Genomic DNA, 16,670 nt, shown 5'->3' with positions numbered 1-16,670 from the left:
CTCTGAGGCTGCCTCATCTACAGACATGTACAGGCCCCTGTCTCTCTCACGCGTAGCCGAGACCCTCGCCCAGACACCTCTCAAGATACTGTCACCCTGCACACACAGGGCTCTAGGAGTGACCGAGCTCCAGCTCCTGTATGGATTCCTTCAGTAGTCACAGTGCAGAGCTCAGCTGAGATGCTCAGATAGGCACACACCCCACCAGGTACCACCCGCCCCCCCAATCACACAGCTGCATCCAAATGTCACTCGAGTAGAACTACACCTATCCAAGAATTTAGCGATGCTATTGCCTGGTTCTTCATGGTCATACACCATTTCACATGTTAGTGATCCACTGATGAAGCGCTTTCTTTCAGTGACAACTTAAATATTTTAGTGCTGCCTATTGGGGGATTTATCATGCGTATTTGTCATTACAAAGGACAGGCTTGGTTGATAAAAGAGTTAGTGCTTGATAGGTCGTAGGAGTGCACTATGATACAAAGGTGGTAGTAGCACATCAGAAACAAGTTAGAGATAACTTTTTGACTCACTTGACTCTTAGGAGGTTTGAAGAGCTGATCAGACATTCATATGCACCCATTCAATCTTTAAAATCTATTTAGAAATACAGTGTTAGTAAAAAACATACAGGTATGCTTGGACAAGGCAAGAAATCTAATCCTCCCCAACATGTTTACAATTCACATCTCCATATCCATACCTGTCCAGTAAGACTCGGTATTATTACCTGCCCTGTGCCCATGGGAAAACTGAGGCACAGAGAAACACGGTCACTGGGCAGGTTGATTAGAACCAAAAGCACTTACAGCCTCAGTGTGATGCATGAGCCACCAGATCTGCTCTCTACCACCTTAATTTTTTGTTATCAATGCTTGCATTTCTTCTCTGAGAAAAAAATCAGTATGAAGCACCACTGCAGCAGAACAGAGTGAGTCCATTAAGAGAGAGAATGCAAGACTTCAGCTGTAAGATACATCAGCAATGAGTTCTAGGTGCAATGCAGGCCTTACAGTTATCCCAAATCTTTCTGCAAGTTTCTGTCCACAGTTACAGACTGTTCCTGCATGGATTTGGCAATGCCTCATCCTGCTGTGACATGTACTAACCAAGCAGTTTCTGAGACTTACTTATTTTCACTCATCAGGGGTTATAAACAGTGCAAAAACACAGACGAGGAGCTGTGTAAAGCAGCAAATGCTGTGCTGAGCCCAGGCTGCTGCAGCTTGGGCTGGAGCCAGTGTGCACACACCTTCCTGAGCTGCTGTGATTCCCATGCTGCCAGGGGCACAGCCACCTTTCCCCCATGGACATGGGGTTTTGGTTTTCTATCAGAAGGGACTGGGATGGGGCTGTTCCATAGCTGAATTTCTACAAAGGAACTGGAGCAACACCATGGTTCCTCAGGTATAACACGAGATGATCTTTTGTTGTCCAACAGCTCCCAAGAAGCCCATCAGTTGCAGTGGCACTGGCAGTAACTTGGTGCTCTTGCAGAAAGATTCCTACCTACAGGACCTGTCTGCAGCCCCTGGAGCACAGCAGTTCAAGTGGATCAATCGCAGGTGGTGTGCATAGTGCTATTCTGTTGGCAAGTTCAGAGCAGCATAGTAGCCTTAGGTCTGTGCTCTGGAACTAAAAAGTGGTCTAATAAAAAAATAAAGCTTTAAAAGTACCTAAACATCATGACAAAGTTTGTGGCTCTCAAATATCTAACGCATTTAAGAACTGCATTTTCCAGGAAATATTCCAGTTACTGAACTTCAGGAAAACTATTTTTCAAAGTGTGAAGTAATTCACATACATGCAGTAACAATGCACGAGAAAGGGAGGAATATTTCTGAGTACGCACTTAAGTTTGCAAGATTGTCATTCCAGTGTATTACAATCCATTTTGCACATTACAGCTCTGTCTTAGCAAAAGCACAGTTGCAGCAGCATACTTTCATTTTATGCTGGAAATTCAGACAAAATTATTATTCTCAAGTATGTCTCAAAAACTGAGGAGTGGATTTAGGAGTGTGACTGAACTAAGACTAATTCTTACTCTGTAGAATGCCATGTCCAACAGTATCACTAAAAACCTGGAGATTTCTGGAGAAATTCTTGCATGTTGCATGTATTTTATTCTGTTTTATTATTTTTAGCTGACTTGGTATCTCAGATTGTTTTAAAAAATCCATTTTCTTAATGTCTTCAAAGACAATTTATACTCTCATCTCTGTTCTCTTGCCTCTCTGCAATTGGTTTAATCTCAAACAGCTATTCAGTATTAAAAAGCACCTAAAATAATGTCATTTCAAGTTCCAGTAGTATAGAGTTTTCAAACTAGTTGCATCTTTGCTCTTCACTATGTGCTTGCAAGTCCATTCAGCAAATGCAGTACAGATTTATTCTTTCCTGTCACAGGTGTCTCACTACAAGAACCATGCAATCCAATGAAATGTCAGTACCTGTAGCTCAGCATGGCTTTCTTGCAAAGTTCCTTAAGAAAGATACCTGTATATCTGCAGTGGACACTCTGATGTCAGTTTTCAAGTGCTGATTTCCTTGGCTCCAAATTTTCCCTTCGGAGGAGCTTTAATTCTCTCAGTTCTTGTGGGTGTAAGCTCTGGTCAACGCCAGGTGTTAGCTTGTAATTTAAAGGAGATTCAATATAACCGTTTCTGTAGAGACAAACCCTCTTGCAGAATTCAAAGGTGCTAAACATAACACCGAAGTATGGCACAATCTGATAAAAAAGCAATATAAGAAAAAAAAATTAGACTCACTAGTAGCATCCATAGCTTAGATGTTTTAAAAAAAGGGAACTTCTAGGACTTCAGATCTGATCTGCTAATAGACCTGTCCTCATTTGTGTAAAATCAGAGTCTCATCTCAAACTAGGCTGGCAGCTGCAGCATGCTAACAGTAGTTTATTGTTGTTACATAACTAATTATAACAATATTGTGAGGAAGAAGGCCTATGCTAGCCTATAGATTACCAGAACTTGTCAAATACCCAAGCACGTCCTAAGCAATCTCAGCAAATCCCAGTAGGAAATGTGGAATTTATTCTACATACACTGGAGTGACTACACAATTTTCTTCTTTTGCCCCATGCAGAACCAGCAGCTCCAGCGCCACTGGCTTTGTATCAGCCAAGGTAAGGCAGGCCATCACAATCACACTGTCACTCAATTAGCACTCATTAGCTGACCTGTAGTACTCTATGTAGGTAATCCTCATCACAGCACTATAAAACGTATTTATGTAAATTAAATTACCTTCTGTTTAAGCTACCATGCTTTATTTCATGCTTTCAACTCAGCAAGGGCTGCAGTAGCTGATACATATGCATTAAATAGCTGGCTGAAAGCATTGCTTTGGACTTCTGGGCAACTGGCTTATACAAGCACACTTTTCTTTACAGCTCACTGCAACATGTCAAATTACAGAAGCTCAGGTCAGAAGAAGAACTTGTTTAGCTGTCCTAAGTGGATTGTTTGCAATCCCCCATCCATTCCACACCTTGTGTGTTAGGAGCACTCCGTTCTTTAAAGATGTTGAAATGAACTTTCAAGTGGTGATATCTACAAGCCAAGCTTGCATTTGAGGAAATACAACCAAACCAAGTTCCAAAGCTGGTTTATAACCTGTTTTGTCACTGATTCTGTCATCTGTAAGCTACTAAGTACAAAGGTATGTCATAAGCTTTCTATCCCCAACTGTCCAAAACTGTCTTGATTCCTTCAGGATAGTATTTGACTGGGAGGAAAGCAAAACCTCACCTTGAGCAGACTGGGTGTGAGTCCACTCCAAAGTCCAAGCACACCTTTGTTCTTCACAGTTTGCCGGAAGCAGTCAGCCATGCCAGTAAAATGGACATCAACTCCTCCATCGTGGGGAAGCCAAGGACTCTGGGCCTGTCAAGAGACACCCAGAGGGACTTAGAACAAACAGAGAAAACCAAAGTAAATTAATTATTTTCTCCATTCTGGTATATATGGAACAGTCAACACCACGTTTCAACAGACTGATCTGGATTCTTCCCAAAAGTATCCGCTAATTTGCATTAAAATACAATTAAAAAGGGAAAGAACTCACTCTTTGATAGGTAAGAAAGTGAACAGTAATTTCACACAGCACTTCCTTTTGTGCCATGTCACTACTAGAAATAAATCCCACCCTTGTGAGAGCAAACTGCTTAACCAGAGCCACAAATCCCATCAGCCCCATGCCAACTGCTCGGGTCCAGGTAGAGATATTTCACATCCCTGTCAGTGGAACACTATGAGAGGGAAGCTTGGAGCTGGTCCCCAAAGCCACACTGCCCTCCTGTAACTCTGAACCAGCTGACTTGTTTCTGGCTGCTGAAGCTGTCTGCACTGCTGTGAGAAGCATGAACCGTGCTACAGGCTGAGGAGCAGCAGCATGGCAGAAATGGAAGGATGGGGATTTCAGCCCAGGCTGTTCAGGCCCACCAAGGCCTGCAGGTGAGCAGTTGGTGCCCATGCTCCCATATCAGTGTGTTCAGCTGATAGGGACTAGTTAGAAGTTAGCTGGGGAGAATCCTGGCAGCTGAACTTCCAACTGCAGTACAGTGTCTGTTCACATGAAAGAAGTGTAGTTGGTCATTTTTAACAGCTAAATCCTTTCTTCATTAATCTCCTACTGCATTAGCACAGACAGGATAACCTGACCTTGAATAATCCCATCCTCATCCATCTGTGCACATGCAGGCATGGATTTTTTTTGCATTGACAAACCAGAGTTTCTCTCAAACACACGGCAAGTGACACTTTGGTGTCAGGGAACCCCAGGACACAGCTTGATGACTTGCAAACTTAACTTAAGCTAGAAGTTTGATAAAAATTGGGCTTGTACAGTTAATTGATTGATGAATATGGGTATCATGATCCCCACATTGATGTGAAACCCCATACAGTGTAGTGATTTTTCACTCCTTGTCCAGACTAACCTGTAGCTTCTCAGAGCTGCTAAGCCTATGACAAGCCTCTCAGAAACTGACAAGTGGTGATGACATTTTCTAGAAGCCTTAGCTATAGCATTTCAAGTACCTTGCAACTGAGATGCTGGAAATGCAAACATATCAAAACTGATGCTCTAGGTATAAGAGAAATTGCTAATCAAATAGTTTAAATGTTGTTGCATTCCCTTGCATTACTGGCAAATCTACTGTTAAAATTTAAAGGCTGACAAAAACCCCCTGATTACCCACCACACTAAGGGCATAGTCTCCTTTGTCTGAAAAAAAATCACAGAACATGATTTTTTTCTGGTTTTTTTTTCTGCCTGATTGAAATGCAAGTGAAATACCTCTTATGGCAGGTAACAGGTAAAAACCTTCTGCACAAAGGCTTTCATGTCTGTACTGCAGAAGATGCTGAGTGTTCCAACTGAGACTTCAGAAACCAGTTCCATAAGAATGGTGATATTAGCACCAGCAATGCTTAGAAGAAAACTAAAATGATGAAAATATCCCTAAAAATGCAATAGCACTCATAGGAGAACTGGATTCAAAACCCTGTTCTGCTTTCTGGACTGTCAGTCAGGTTCTGTGAGGTGTTTTTTTTGTAAATGAAGTTATAAGCAGCCAAGCAGTAAAGAAAGACAGGTTTCTGAAATGTTTCAGGAATGAAAGAATGCTATTAACGTGTGATTCCCTTCCTTTTTCAGCCCCTTTGTAGTAGGCAGGGCATGGCCTGAGAGAATTTAGCTTCGTGAGTTTGACTTAATCCCCTTCATTACTGTATCCACTTCAAAGGCACAGATCAAAGGTTTTGATTACAGTACTCTTGCCTGCAACACCAAAGGAAGTGACAAGCACAGTATAGGTTTCAGTAACACAGTAAACACCTCCAGAAGGCAGTTAAAAAGGAACAGGTAAGTCAAACCCCTAGATTTCTGATCTGCCCATAGATACTGACCTCTTAAGAGATTTACTGAAATTATATATAGTACCATTCCCCACAGATAGAGCTGTTTCTAAGATTTCAGTCTGTGAAGTATGTGTTGCCAGCCTTCCTGCTTTACAGGAGCTGTATACTTCTAGGACCCTATACACAGTATTTAAATTACAATTGTCCACAGAGTCTCAGAATCACCTTCTGCAAGAGGAAAACTAAAAACTGTATCAGTGTGTAGTTAAAACTTCAGTATTTTGGAACACCGCTAAATTAAGTTAAAATGTATTAATAGAAGAAAAATACTGCAAATGCATTTCATTTGGCACTATTGTCCATGAAAAACAGTAGCTGTGGGTTTTGGTGGTTCTCCATCTAAGCATGTCCACCACACTGCAATCCTCACAACCACCCTATGGCACCAGAGCCAGAAAATGGAAGCAACAAAACAGATCAAACTGGTTTCTCTACCTCTTTTGCAGAAACCTACCATGACATACCAATCAAACAGCTAATCTCAATCCAAAAAGGTCAGGTTTATGACAGAGAATTTCATGCACTTCAAAGCAGCTGGAATTCCTTTCTTTTGACACCCCTTGACAGTATGGGCGGCTGCATGGAAACCTGTTTGTTAGGAACTCTCTCAAAGACTTCCTTCCCCCCAGTTACAGCTGTCTCAAACTGCAGGAGGCTGGGGATACAGCTTCCTGTGCTGATAACAGTGCCAAGGTGTTGCTCGTAGTAGTAGCACGACTGTGAGTAGATAAGTTGCTTATCTTTTTACCTCTGATGGACAAGGGGTTCTCTAAGTGATTAAAGTACATCAAATGCAGAATTGGCTCCACCTGCTCTCTCACAAACACAGCATTTTTATATCCAGAGACCACCAAGTCTACTGTGTCACTGCAACACATCCACTGTTCTACTGCAACACTCTAAACCCAAGAGAAACATGTTCAAAAAAATGCTCAACTACCTGCACTTATATTTTTTTTAAATAAACAAGATATTTAAGTAAGGGTGCAGTGTCATGACAAAACTCAGGTAGTTATAGTTAATTATTACCTGAAGACTCTTCAGACACCGTCTCTCCCATTGTCTGCATTATGAGGTGACTGCCAGAACAACATAATCCCATTTTTTCAAACTTTTCACTTGTTTTTTTTGGGACATTTTGGTTTGCAATTATTTGTATTCACATGTATCAGAGACTGTGAATCCACAAATTTAATTCATGTACTTCCCCCCTCTTCCCTGTTCATAAAGCTTGTTGGTACAAATATTTACTATTTATTTTTTGAGTATGCAGCACTCTTAGCACAGAATATAAAAGATAACTAGCAGCGAATAGCTGTCATCAATGGTATGCTACTCTGATGGCGGATAGAGTAAAACTGCTTGTTGTTAACATATTTTCAACAGATTCAGGTGTCCTACACTTCTGATCGCTTTAAAAAAAAAAGTACAGGAAGACAATTTACAGACAGCTCAAGAGCTCACACTCTTAATCTGGAAGCTAAAAAAAGAAGTCTTTAAGTTAACAAGGGCACATGCAACAGGCAAGTGCAGCTGTAGTTCAAAGGAAACTGAAGGACAAGGATCGCAGTTTTCATTCAAGTTAATAGCGCTCCAGTCAACAGAAATTTCACTCAAGTGAAGACTGAATGCTTCAAAGAGTGTTTCATTCCACTACAATGAAAAATAATTTAAACGTAAATACATATTAATATTTTGGGGGGAAAAATCATTCTCTTGGGCTTAATCAATCCTTCCTCCTCGAGGTCAGCCTTACTCGGCAGTCATTCCCTATCAGTGGTTTGGTAATGCTGACTTACCCCTGGTTAAAGTTCACCCAAAGGTATTCAGGAACACAGGAAGGTAAACCATGGCGAGCTATCAGGATACAGTCGGTTCAGAGCAGCACAGCACAGCTGATCTCCAGCGTCCTGCACTCCAAGAACATCTTGTCCCTTCCTCTGTAACCTGAACTGGGGCCAAATCATGCCTTTCTGGGAAGAATGGCACCGAGGAGCAAAACAGCTTCATGCTTGATCAAAAGCTTGACTCTTTGCTTTAAACACATATCACCAGGCCTGTTGTAGCCTGAGGCTTCACAGTTTGTTGCAGAATCCCTGCTTTGTTGCTGAGCCTAAGCTTCCTCGGCTTTAACACCTGCGGTGTGAAAAAGTCTTTAATACAGAATATAGAAGTCTTTTTCCTCAAGGCAGTGCAACCCTCCTGCATGGGCAGCTCTGGGTGGCTTCCAAATGCCTCATGATGGTTCAGCTCAAGCCATACAAATGGGTGCACCATTTTCATGCACATTAGCACTAATTTATTTAATGATGCAAACCCTTAGGCAGTCTAGCTTGGTCCCACACTTCACACAGTGGATGGCAATGCTAGTTCCTGCATCTCCTGCTGCCTATCTAGGAACTGAGAAAACTAATTTTTTACAGGATTGGGACTTTTCACAGGTCATCCTTTCACTTGCCTGATGTGGATGAGTTAGGGATTTACACCAAATCAAAATAAATCACCTATAAAAGAAGAGAGTGTCCATCAAGTTTTAGCTCCTGTTTATGGAGTATTTTCCATAATTAGTCACCTCACATGTCATAGGCACATCACTCTAAGCACAGACAAATGGATACAAGGCTGTCCCGTATAACTGATGCAAAAGTACTCACGTTGGGGGTAACAGTAATAGCTGTACCTCCAGAGACATTATTGTCTCCTGGCTGAAAGCTATGTCTCTAATAGCTATGTGTGAACAGCAGCAAACCCAGCCCATATCAGGTCCTGTCTGCTGGGTGAGCTTACGGAGTTTAAAAAGGTGGGCTGAGTTAACCCATTTGATCTGTCCCAAAGCAGATTAAAGAGCTCTCACACCACGCTGATCACAGAGCTGAGGCAGCTGTAAGAGGCTGGCAGACATGATCAGCTGGCACTACCAAATCTCAGATTGGGGGCTTGGTGGCCACTTCAGTGTCTGGGAAGATCATTTGGAGAGAATTGCATTCTGCCATCCCTCAGACTTCCTGCATTTCAAACTGGTGCAATGTATTTTCCTACTTTTCTTCAGCAGGCCACTGTGTTGCAGTGCTATGCTGAACAACCTCAAGGTGAGTATTACATAATTATCACACCACAGATTCTTGGATGAACAGGTTTAGAGACAAAGCAGACCTCATTGTTAAAGCAGCCCAGTCCTGCTTCCAGTTCTTGATCTACAATTTCTTCCTCTTATTTAATTTTCCTATTAACACTGTTCAGTGTTTCAACTTGACAGTCAGTCAGTCTTCATGCTTTCCTCCTGTGGAAGTCTGGGGATCTAAGAGAAATTCTTCCAACATTTGTTCAGATTCATAAAAGCTGATCTAGGCCGTTACAGAAGGCAAAGCCTATGTTATGCTCCATAGCTTTTTTCAGGCATTGTCTCAACCATTTACCGGACCAAATAGTTCCCTAAGCAGCAGAGCAGTATTCTGCAACAGCTTCAGAAAGTGGTATAAAATATCTTTATAACAACATTAGTGAAACAATAAAAATCACAGGTAGCTCAAAGTATTCAGATATCGTTAAAAAGAGAAGGAAGGAAGGGATTTTACCACAACCAGAATCTGACATCTATTACCTATTTGCTGATAATCAGAGGACCCAGGCTGGTCCCAAATTCAAGTACCACCCAGGGCATGGGAACCTGGCTGATGCCTGAATCCCAGCAGCAAGAAGAAGGGAAGCATGAGATCATAGGGAGAAGCAAGAAAAGTAAGAACTCACACTGCAGCCTCCCCCTTAGAGATGAGACTCTAAAATATTTCACCTATCTGTGCACTTCTTTTCACAACACTTGATGGAAGTTAGTATCTCTGAAATCTCCACTCTTTTGTCAAGTTAACTTGAAGTTGGACAGCAGGACCAAAAGTTATTGGGAGCAAGGACAAGGAAAGACAGCTAGCAACTATATAAGCCTTACTTAGGAAATCATATTAGAAATAGTAATACTGCTCCTTATTTGCTCTCCACACCATGGAATTTATGCGATCAAATGGCTCAATTTCTGTAACTTTCAAGGCTCCCATGCTGTTCACTATTAAAGGGTCTCCCTGCACAAAGTCTCAGAGCACGTATGCTTTGCAGATGTCGTGTGAGCCACATGACCCAAAAAGGATTTCTTCATTTTAAATCAGGTCATGACTCCAATTACTTTCATATTCCCAGCTGACAAGAACACAGAGCTCACCACCAGCAGTGACACTACAGCTTGTGAGCTTCCAGAGGCTGCACGCCAGCCCAGTGACTGTGCTCAATGACAGAGAACTCTTTGCAAGTCACTCATGCTTAAGCAAAGCAGGAGAACTTCTCATCTCAGCAGAGAGAAGGAACATTTATCATTCTCTTTTTCAAAACTCTTTATAACCCAGCCACTGGGTTCTTGCTAGACTGACTTTTACCAAGCAAGGGGACTGTTTTTAAATAAATACTTAAATAACAGTATTCCTTTTAAAAGAGAGGTTTTTACTTTAAACAGGGTACTTCACAAAGGAAATGACTGCTTAGTTTTCTTCAGGTTACTAACTCATAGCATTTATGTAACTTACAACAGATTTCACATTTGTAGAGCATCTTGTGTTCCAAAGAACAAAAAAAATCCAACAAAACCCCAAAACACATTGCAGATTTATAGGCAGCCAAGGCCAAACTGATTCAATTTTGTCACTGTAAAGAGGCCACTTCTTGGGTGATGCATGGCAACAATCTACACTAACCAAAACCAGTACACCTGTTTGTTTGCAGGAGTGAAGTCAAAGCCTGCATTTTGAAACAGAAAGATCAGCATTGAACAATGCTTTCCCCACAGAGATATCCTCACAGCTTGAGGATGCAGTGCAGTCAACATCAAAAATGTGCTGAATCCTGCACTTTACTAACAGTATGATTTATTCTGTATTACAAAGGTTTGATACCTGAGTAGCAGTTACATGTGAAGGAAAGTTTAAGACAGGTTTTAGTCACAGATACTAAAATATGGAGACAGGGCTGAGCTTCTGAAAACCATGCAAAGTTTGTTCACGTAAGCAGGTGAGGAGTAGCTGTGGAGTATCTACAAAGCTTTAAGGACATCTTTGTGCATTTTGCTTAAGAAACTACCAAAGTCACGGGTCAGTCTGGGACGGAGGCTGAGAAGTGCCACTCAGGGGTGTCTGAGCCTACCTCTGCACGTCATGAGTGCAGAGAGAAGTGCCAAACTTGGCTATTGGGTTTGCATTGACCATTTGCGTGGAGGAATGCCATTCTAATAATAATCTTCTGTACAGACTGTAACAGCTTTAAATTCATCTTCCCTTACTGAAATGCCACAGCTCTGTCCAATAGGCACTTATGAAGGTTATCATAGGCAAAAAGATGATGTAGGAATGTAGAAACATTACCAATGCTTCTTTACACCCAGACTCATTCAAAGGAAAATTTCCCTGCTAAAGGTAGGGAAAAAAATTGAAAAAGAAAAAAGTGTTCTTGTATGCAAGTCTGCAAGGTAAAAAGGGCAGTAATTTAATATGGCTTAGAACCTGGATTTAACAAAGAACACTATATTGTGAGGTAAGGAAGGAAAGCCAAGAATAACAGTCAGAAGGATATAAAAATCAGTAAGTTTTTGTTCAGAAACTGATACATCATAAAAGTCAGGAAAACACTTAATATAGAACATGCCTTTGAATAACCCTCTCCTTCACAAATCCCCTTCTACAGATGCACAACAAAAGCCATAATTCCATGCTGAAACATGCATACAGTACCTCTGAATTCTCTAACATGCCAATCAGAAGCAAAGTGAAAAAAGGAAGACAAAGGAATAAAATTAGGATAAGCACAACATAGAGGACTCAAATATTCAGTAAGACTCACTCATATTAATTAACATTTCTTTTAAGAAAAACATTCAGGTATATATAGCAAACACAGCATCTTAATTCTAACAGCAAAGGTTGAAGAAGCCATGATTACAGAGCAAATCTGACATCACAAAGCATCACCAAAACACAATTCTTCCTCAAGAATTATTTGCTGACAGTCAGCTCCTACTCCCACAGTTGTCAGTGACAGAAGCAGCCAACGTCAGAAGTGTAGGATTCAGATATGTAAAGTTAGAAAGGATGAAGCAAGATTATTACAATGGAGATCAAAAATAGCACCTTATCCTTCCTCCCATAGCAGAATTAATTTCCTAGTCTATGCAAACAATTCAAGCATTGTCCAGATGAGGAGATGCATGGAGCTAACTCTTCTAAGACTGCCTAGCATATCAGGTAAAGATCTGAACTCGGTGTCCTGGTCCCATGCTTGTACTCCACTGCAGAATCAATGGAGACAGCCTTGTGTCCTAGATTCTCAGTTTTTGAAGCTCCTAAGATTGTCTTACAACTCCCTGGCTCCCCATCACCAGCAGCTTCATTGGAAAAGTCTCCTTTAGCAACATACTCCCTCCATCTGTCAGACTGGGACAAAAGGGAGGGAAAGGGAATCTGACTTCCACAGTGTGCTGGGTTCCTCTTCATACACAAACCCAGCATTCACTGCCTCAAAAAACCCTAGCACTTCTCTGTGTGCACTGCAGAGCACACACCAGGCCCAGGGGTAGCTGAAGGCTTTGGTACCCTCCCTCTTTCTATCAGCCAGAAAGCTGAATCACTGAATAAGATGTCTGAGAAAAACTGTGATCAGAAGTATCTGCTCCCCCATTTTCTACAGAACTCTGAAATGTCTTGAAGTTCTTTTCCTCCTTCTTTATTCTCTCCCTTTCTAGATCCATCCCTTTGCATGATACTTTTCCTGGCACTGTACTAGGCATTTTTCTCTTTTGACCAGCACCCTACAAACTGCACAGACCAGAAAGCACAAAACAGAGCTGATCCCTGCAAAGCTAGGCCATACCTAGCTAACTGGAAAACCCAAACTTCTTGGATAACCTTGCAGGAGTTCCAGTGAGCTCTTGGTATCAGCGTGGGTTGCAATTTTCAACAGGTCTCTTTTCTGGACAACCCTCCATGAATTAAGTAATTTCCAAAAAATTACAGGATTTTGCACCCAAGCAGCTCGCTCTTTTTAAATACCTTTGCCTTCTCCCATGTCTTCAGAATAAATCACTGAACAGGAGGTGTTTCTCTAAGCTCAGAAAATCACTACTCAGTGTTGCAATGCACTTACGAGGAAGAAACCCTCTCTGTTGATGAGCCTTTTTTTTGTCATGCAAAGTATTTTTAGCCTCTCCACTTCCTACATACTTAGTCAATAAATCCAGTTCCCTTATTGCTGGAACTGCCGATGACTTAAGCGTCCCTTTGGTGGAAGAGCACAGCCTAGTGGCAGGAAAATGAAACACGGGCCTGTCCCACTTCTTCATATGCCTGTCACAACACAGCCTGACACAAAATATTGCACCAGTTAGAGCCAAAACCTACTTTTGAACTGATTACAAAAGCTGAATGTTCAAGTAACTGTTGCATCGACATAAAATATTAAAAGGAAAACAGCACAGTAAATGCCTTTACTTTAGGGCAACGGTATTATTGTGAGCCTAAGGATATAAAGTAAAAGAAGGCTTGTAAGGAGTATTTGCTTTTCTTAGACCTATTGGTACAGCTGGATAAAAGGATCAAGTTTTCATGCTCAGAATCTCTTTCTTGTCTGAAATATTTTTTAAGATACCTGATGAAAGGGCTCAGTTTAAACCTTGACTTCTGGACACACCAGCTACATGAGCTGGTCTGATAAAAGTCCTTATTCCTCTTGCTGAGGTTCTCTGCTACGAGATGGAGAGAGGGCAGTGAAGGCTTCTGTGACACAGCATCTGAGCCCTGAAAAGGGGAACTCGTGGAGCAGGAGAGGGAAATTCACAGTTTCACTGACCTTTTGCTACCTTGTGACTTGCCAACCAGGCTACCACTTGATGAAGGGGGCAAGGACCTATATAAGGCTGCCACAACAAATGACTGTTTTTCTAATAAGATCACAAAAGCTTCCCATAAATCTGCATTCCCATGAACTAGGCTGAAAACCCACACTCATATCCCCCTGCCAGAGAACGACCATATGGTGAAAGCTAGCCACTGTCTCTCTACTGATGAAGTTCTAACGAAAAGTCAACATCAGCAAGTGAATTATGTCAGTGAGATGGAAGCTGTGGGATAGGGGTTGTTTTGTGTGGTTTGAGTATTTTTTACATCATTACTGTTAAAATTCTAGGAGAAAGTATCCAGAAGATATAGTAATTCTCATGTTGCTGATGCTCCAGGAGAACTGCAGCACCCGCAGGTGGTAAGTCACTTGTTAACCAGAGGAGTCAGAAATAGGAACAAGGACAATTATGATCCTTCAGACTTAAAACTGAGCGAGTTTGTTTGTTTTGTGGTGAGGCATAAATGGCAGACACACAGGCTCTGAAAATTACATGGATCTCATTCATCCTGCCTACCACCAACTGAACTTCTTCATCTGGCAAACTTTCAGCCTGTATTTCACTGAAGGTATGCCAATTCTGAATTTTGAGAATTTGATGAAACTGCTATGAAAAAGAAAAGAAATAAAGCTACAGAGATGGAGTCTGAGAGCATACACATATCCCATGATAGTACTTGAACTCACATAAAAGGTATAGCAACCCATTTGTAGCAATAATTTCCAGACTTTAAAAACAAAACAAAACCCCCAAATGAGCAAAAAACCCAACAAAACCAAAGTCTCTGTAGCCTACTGGTAAGAGAAATAAAGTGGCACCCATGATCACCTGGCTAGTCTTGTCCCAAGGTCTTGCACCAAGCACCTACGACAAAGTACTGGTAACATGAATGTTCTGTACCTGCATCTTCCTCTTGACAGTCTCAAAGGGGAAAGAAAGTGTCTGTGCCACAGCAGCTGCTACACAGCCATTTATGAAGTTCTGAAGAGGAGTGAAATGAACTATGGGTTCTTGCCAGATTTTGTCCAGACTGATGTAAACAAAGAATGAGCCTGCAGAAAATGGGACAGCACCTAGAAAGCAAACCAGACAGGATTATATCAACACACTGTACACTAAGAGAAGAGAGCTGCTCATCACATAACTAGAAAGATAGGAGGAGCTGCTGCCAATTTACACCTCACGTTCCACAAACCCAATCCTGATTTTGAAGAACTTTACTCTTTAGTCTCAGGTTTACCACCAAACACCAATATTGTAGCATCTAGATGTGCTGATAGGGGCATGTGGATGCTGAAAGCTTGATGTAGAGAAATTTTCCGGCTTTCTGCCAGTATCTATGTGAAAGTCTTGCTTTCACACGCATGCTAGCTGTAAACAGTGAGAGGTTTTTGTAAACTAATATTTTTATCTTGCCTCCGGTAGTTTGTTATGCAGCTTGTTATGTTACTGACTGGAGAAATATTTTGAAATGGGTGTTGTAGGGTTTAACCAATCATTCTAAGAGGTGGATGGTCAAAGGACCAATAACCTTATGCCATTCAAGCAAACCAGGACACATAAATGATCCATAAAAGATCGCCCCTCTTCTGGACTGGAGTTCTGCCGCTTTTTTCACCGTCCCTGGTACAACAGCGACAGGGGCATACATCTACATATTAAAATGTGCACGCTGTCAGAATTATTAACTGCTATAGTCTCATGACAGCTCAGGTGTTTCTCCAGGTTCTCTCTTGTGACAAGCTCTTTCTCAGTCCAACCCAACTCTAGCACCTGCTCTGTTGGTAGACAGAGCTATGTCTTCAGTCAGGCTCATGAGGGATACTTCTGGCCTCTTCTGCTTGTTTCATGCTCTCATCAGTTTTATAGTGGAATTATACATTTATTACTATTGTTATTGTTACACATTTTATGTAATGTCATGTTGTGAAAAAGTGGACTCAGTTAAATGGCATTTTTAAAGGCTATGGAGAGTAAATAAATAATTAAAAAGTAATTTCAAGTAAAGAGAGAATATAATTAATCTTTACTTTTCACACCTACTATACGCTACAGCTCACACTGGTTTCACTGAACAGTTCAGGAGACACTCTGATACCTTGACAGGAGTTACAAACATTCTGTGTGTGTGCACATAAATGTTCTGTAAGAGTTTAATGGTGAAAATTGTGCATCCAAGCACAACTAGATCATCTATAAAAGAAGAAAAGAGTATTTTGCTGAACGCTTAATCATATATAAAATGTTACACACTTGGTCCTAATTTGAAGTAATAAAGCTGCAGCAAAGGTTATCAGTATTGCAGTGCCTTGCAAATCTCCACATCTTCTACAAGAAAACATTCCTGTTGGCTTTTGAAATCAAGTGAGCAAATGAACACACTACACAGCTGCAACAAAAACCAGGCCTGAGGTGATTTCACCCCATTATTGTTTTACCTAATATTGCTGGTGAAACACCACAGTAGAGTGCACGGAGTCCTTCTTGATGATAAATCTTGTAAAAAGCATGAAAAATTCCTTCGTAAGATGGTGCCAGCCGGTTCTGCACAATGAGCCGTGTTTTAATCACGTCAGTGGGGTACGTCACAATGGTGGCAACCATGCCAGCCAGGCTTCCTGCCATGATGGCTCTCCAGTGGGAGATATGGCCCAGCTCATCCGTGAAAAGGGTAACAAGTCTAAAGCAAACACATAAAAGAAGTACTATTAATGGCACTATGAACAAAACACATGAAAAATTAAGGCAGATGATTCTTGATGCAAATGTTCTTCTGTCCACAAGCCCCTTCAGCAGCA

General features: G+C 41.4%; 1 protein-coding gene across 1 annotated transcript; it reads right to left on the bottom strand.

Annotated features, from left to right (window-relative positions):
* Positions 1-438: 438 nt before the first annotated feature.
* On the bottom strand, positions 439-16,570 carry SLC25A43 (solute carrier family 25 member 43). The gene is made up of 4 exons (XM_017743162.1): positions 16,311-16,570; positions 14,773-14,945; positions 3,777-3,911; positions 439-2,737 (listed from the first exon to the last, which is right to left on the bottom strand). The coding sequence occupies exons 1-4, from the start codon at positions 16,495-16,497 to the stop codon at positions 2,534-2,536; spliced, it is 699 nt and encodes a 232-aa protein (XP_017598651.1). The 5' UTR covers positions 16,498-16,570; the 3' UTR covers positions 439-2,533.
* Between the last annotated feature and the right edge of the window lie 100 nt (positions 16,571-16,670).

The sequence above is a fragment of the Corvus brachyrhynchos genome, unplaced genomic scaffold (assembly GCF_000691975.1).
Source record: "Corvus brachyrhynchos isolate BGI_N302 unplaced genomic scaffold, ASM69197v1 scaffold398, whole genome shotgun sequence".
Lineage (NCBI taxonomy): Eukaryota > Metazoa > Chordata > Aves > Passeriformes > Corvidae > Corvus > Corvus brachyrhynchos.
Note: the sequence above shows the minus strand (reverse complement) of the source record. Positions and strands in the feature narration are given on the sequence as shown.

Coding starts and splice junctions, on each gene's coding strand:
- SLC25A43 (XM_017743162.1), bottom strand. CDS start 16,497: ATGGCAGGAAGCCTGGCTGGCATGGTTGCCACCATTGTGACGTACCCC. Junction 3,912..14,772: donor CTGTCAAGAGGAAGATGCAG/GTACAGAACATT, acceptor GTCTCTTGACAG/GCCCAGAGTCCTTGGCTTCC. Junction 2,738..3,776: donor TCACACCCAGTCTGCTCAAG/GTGAGGTTTTGC, acceptor CTTTTTTATCAG/ATTGTGCCATACTTCGGTGT.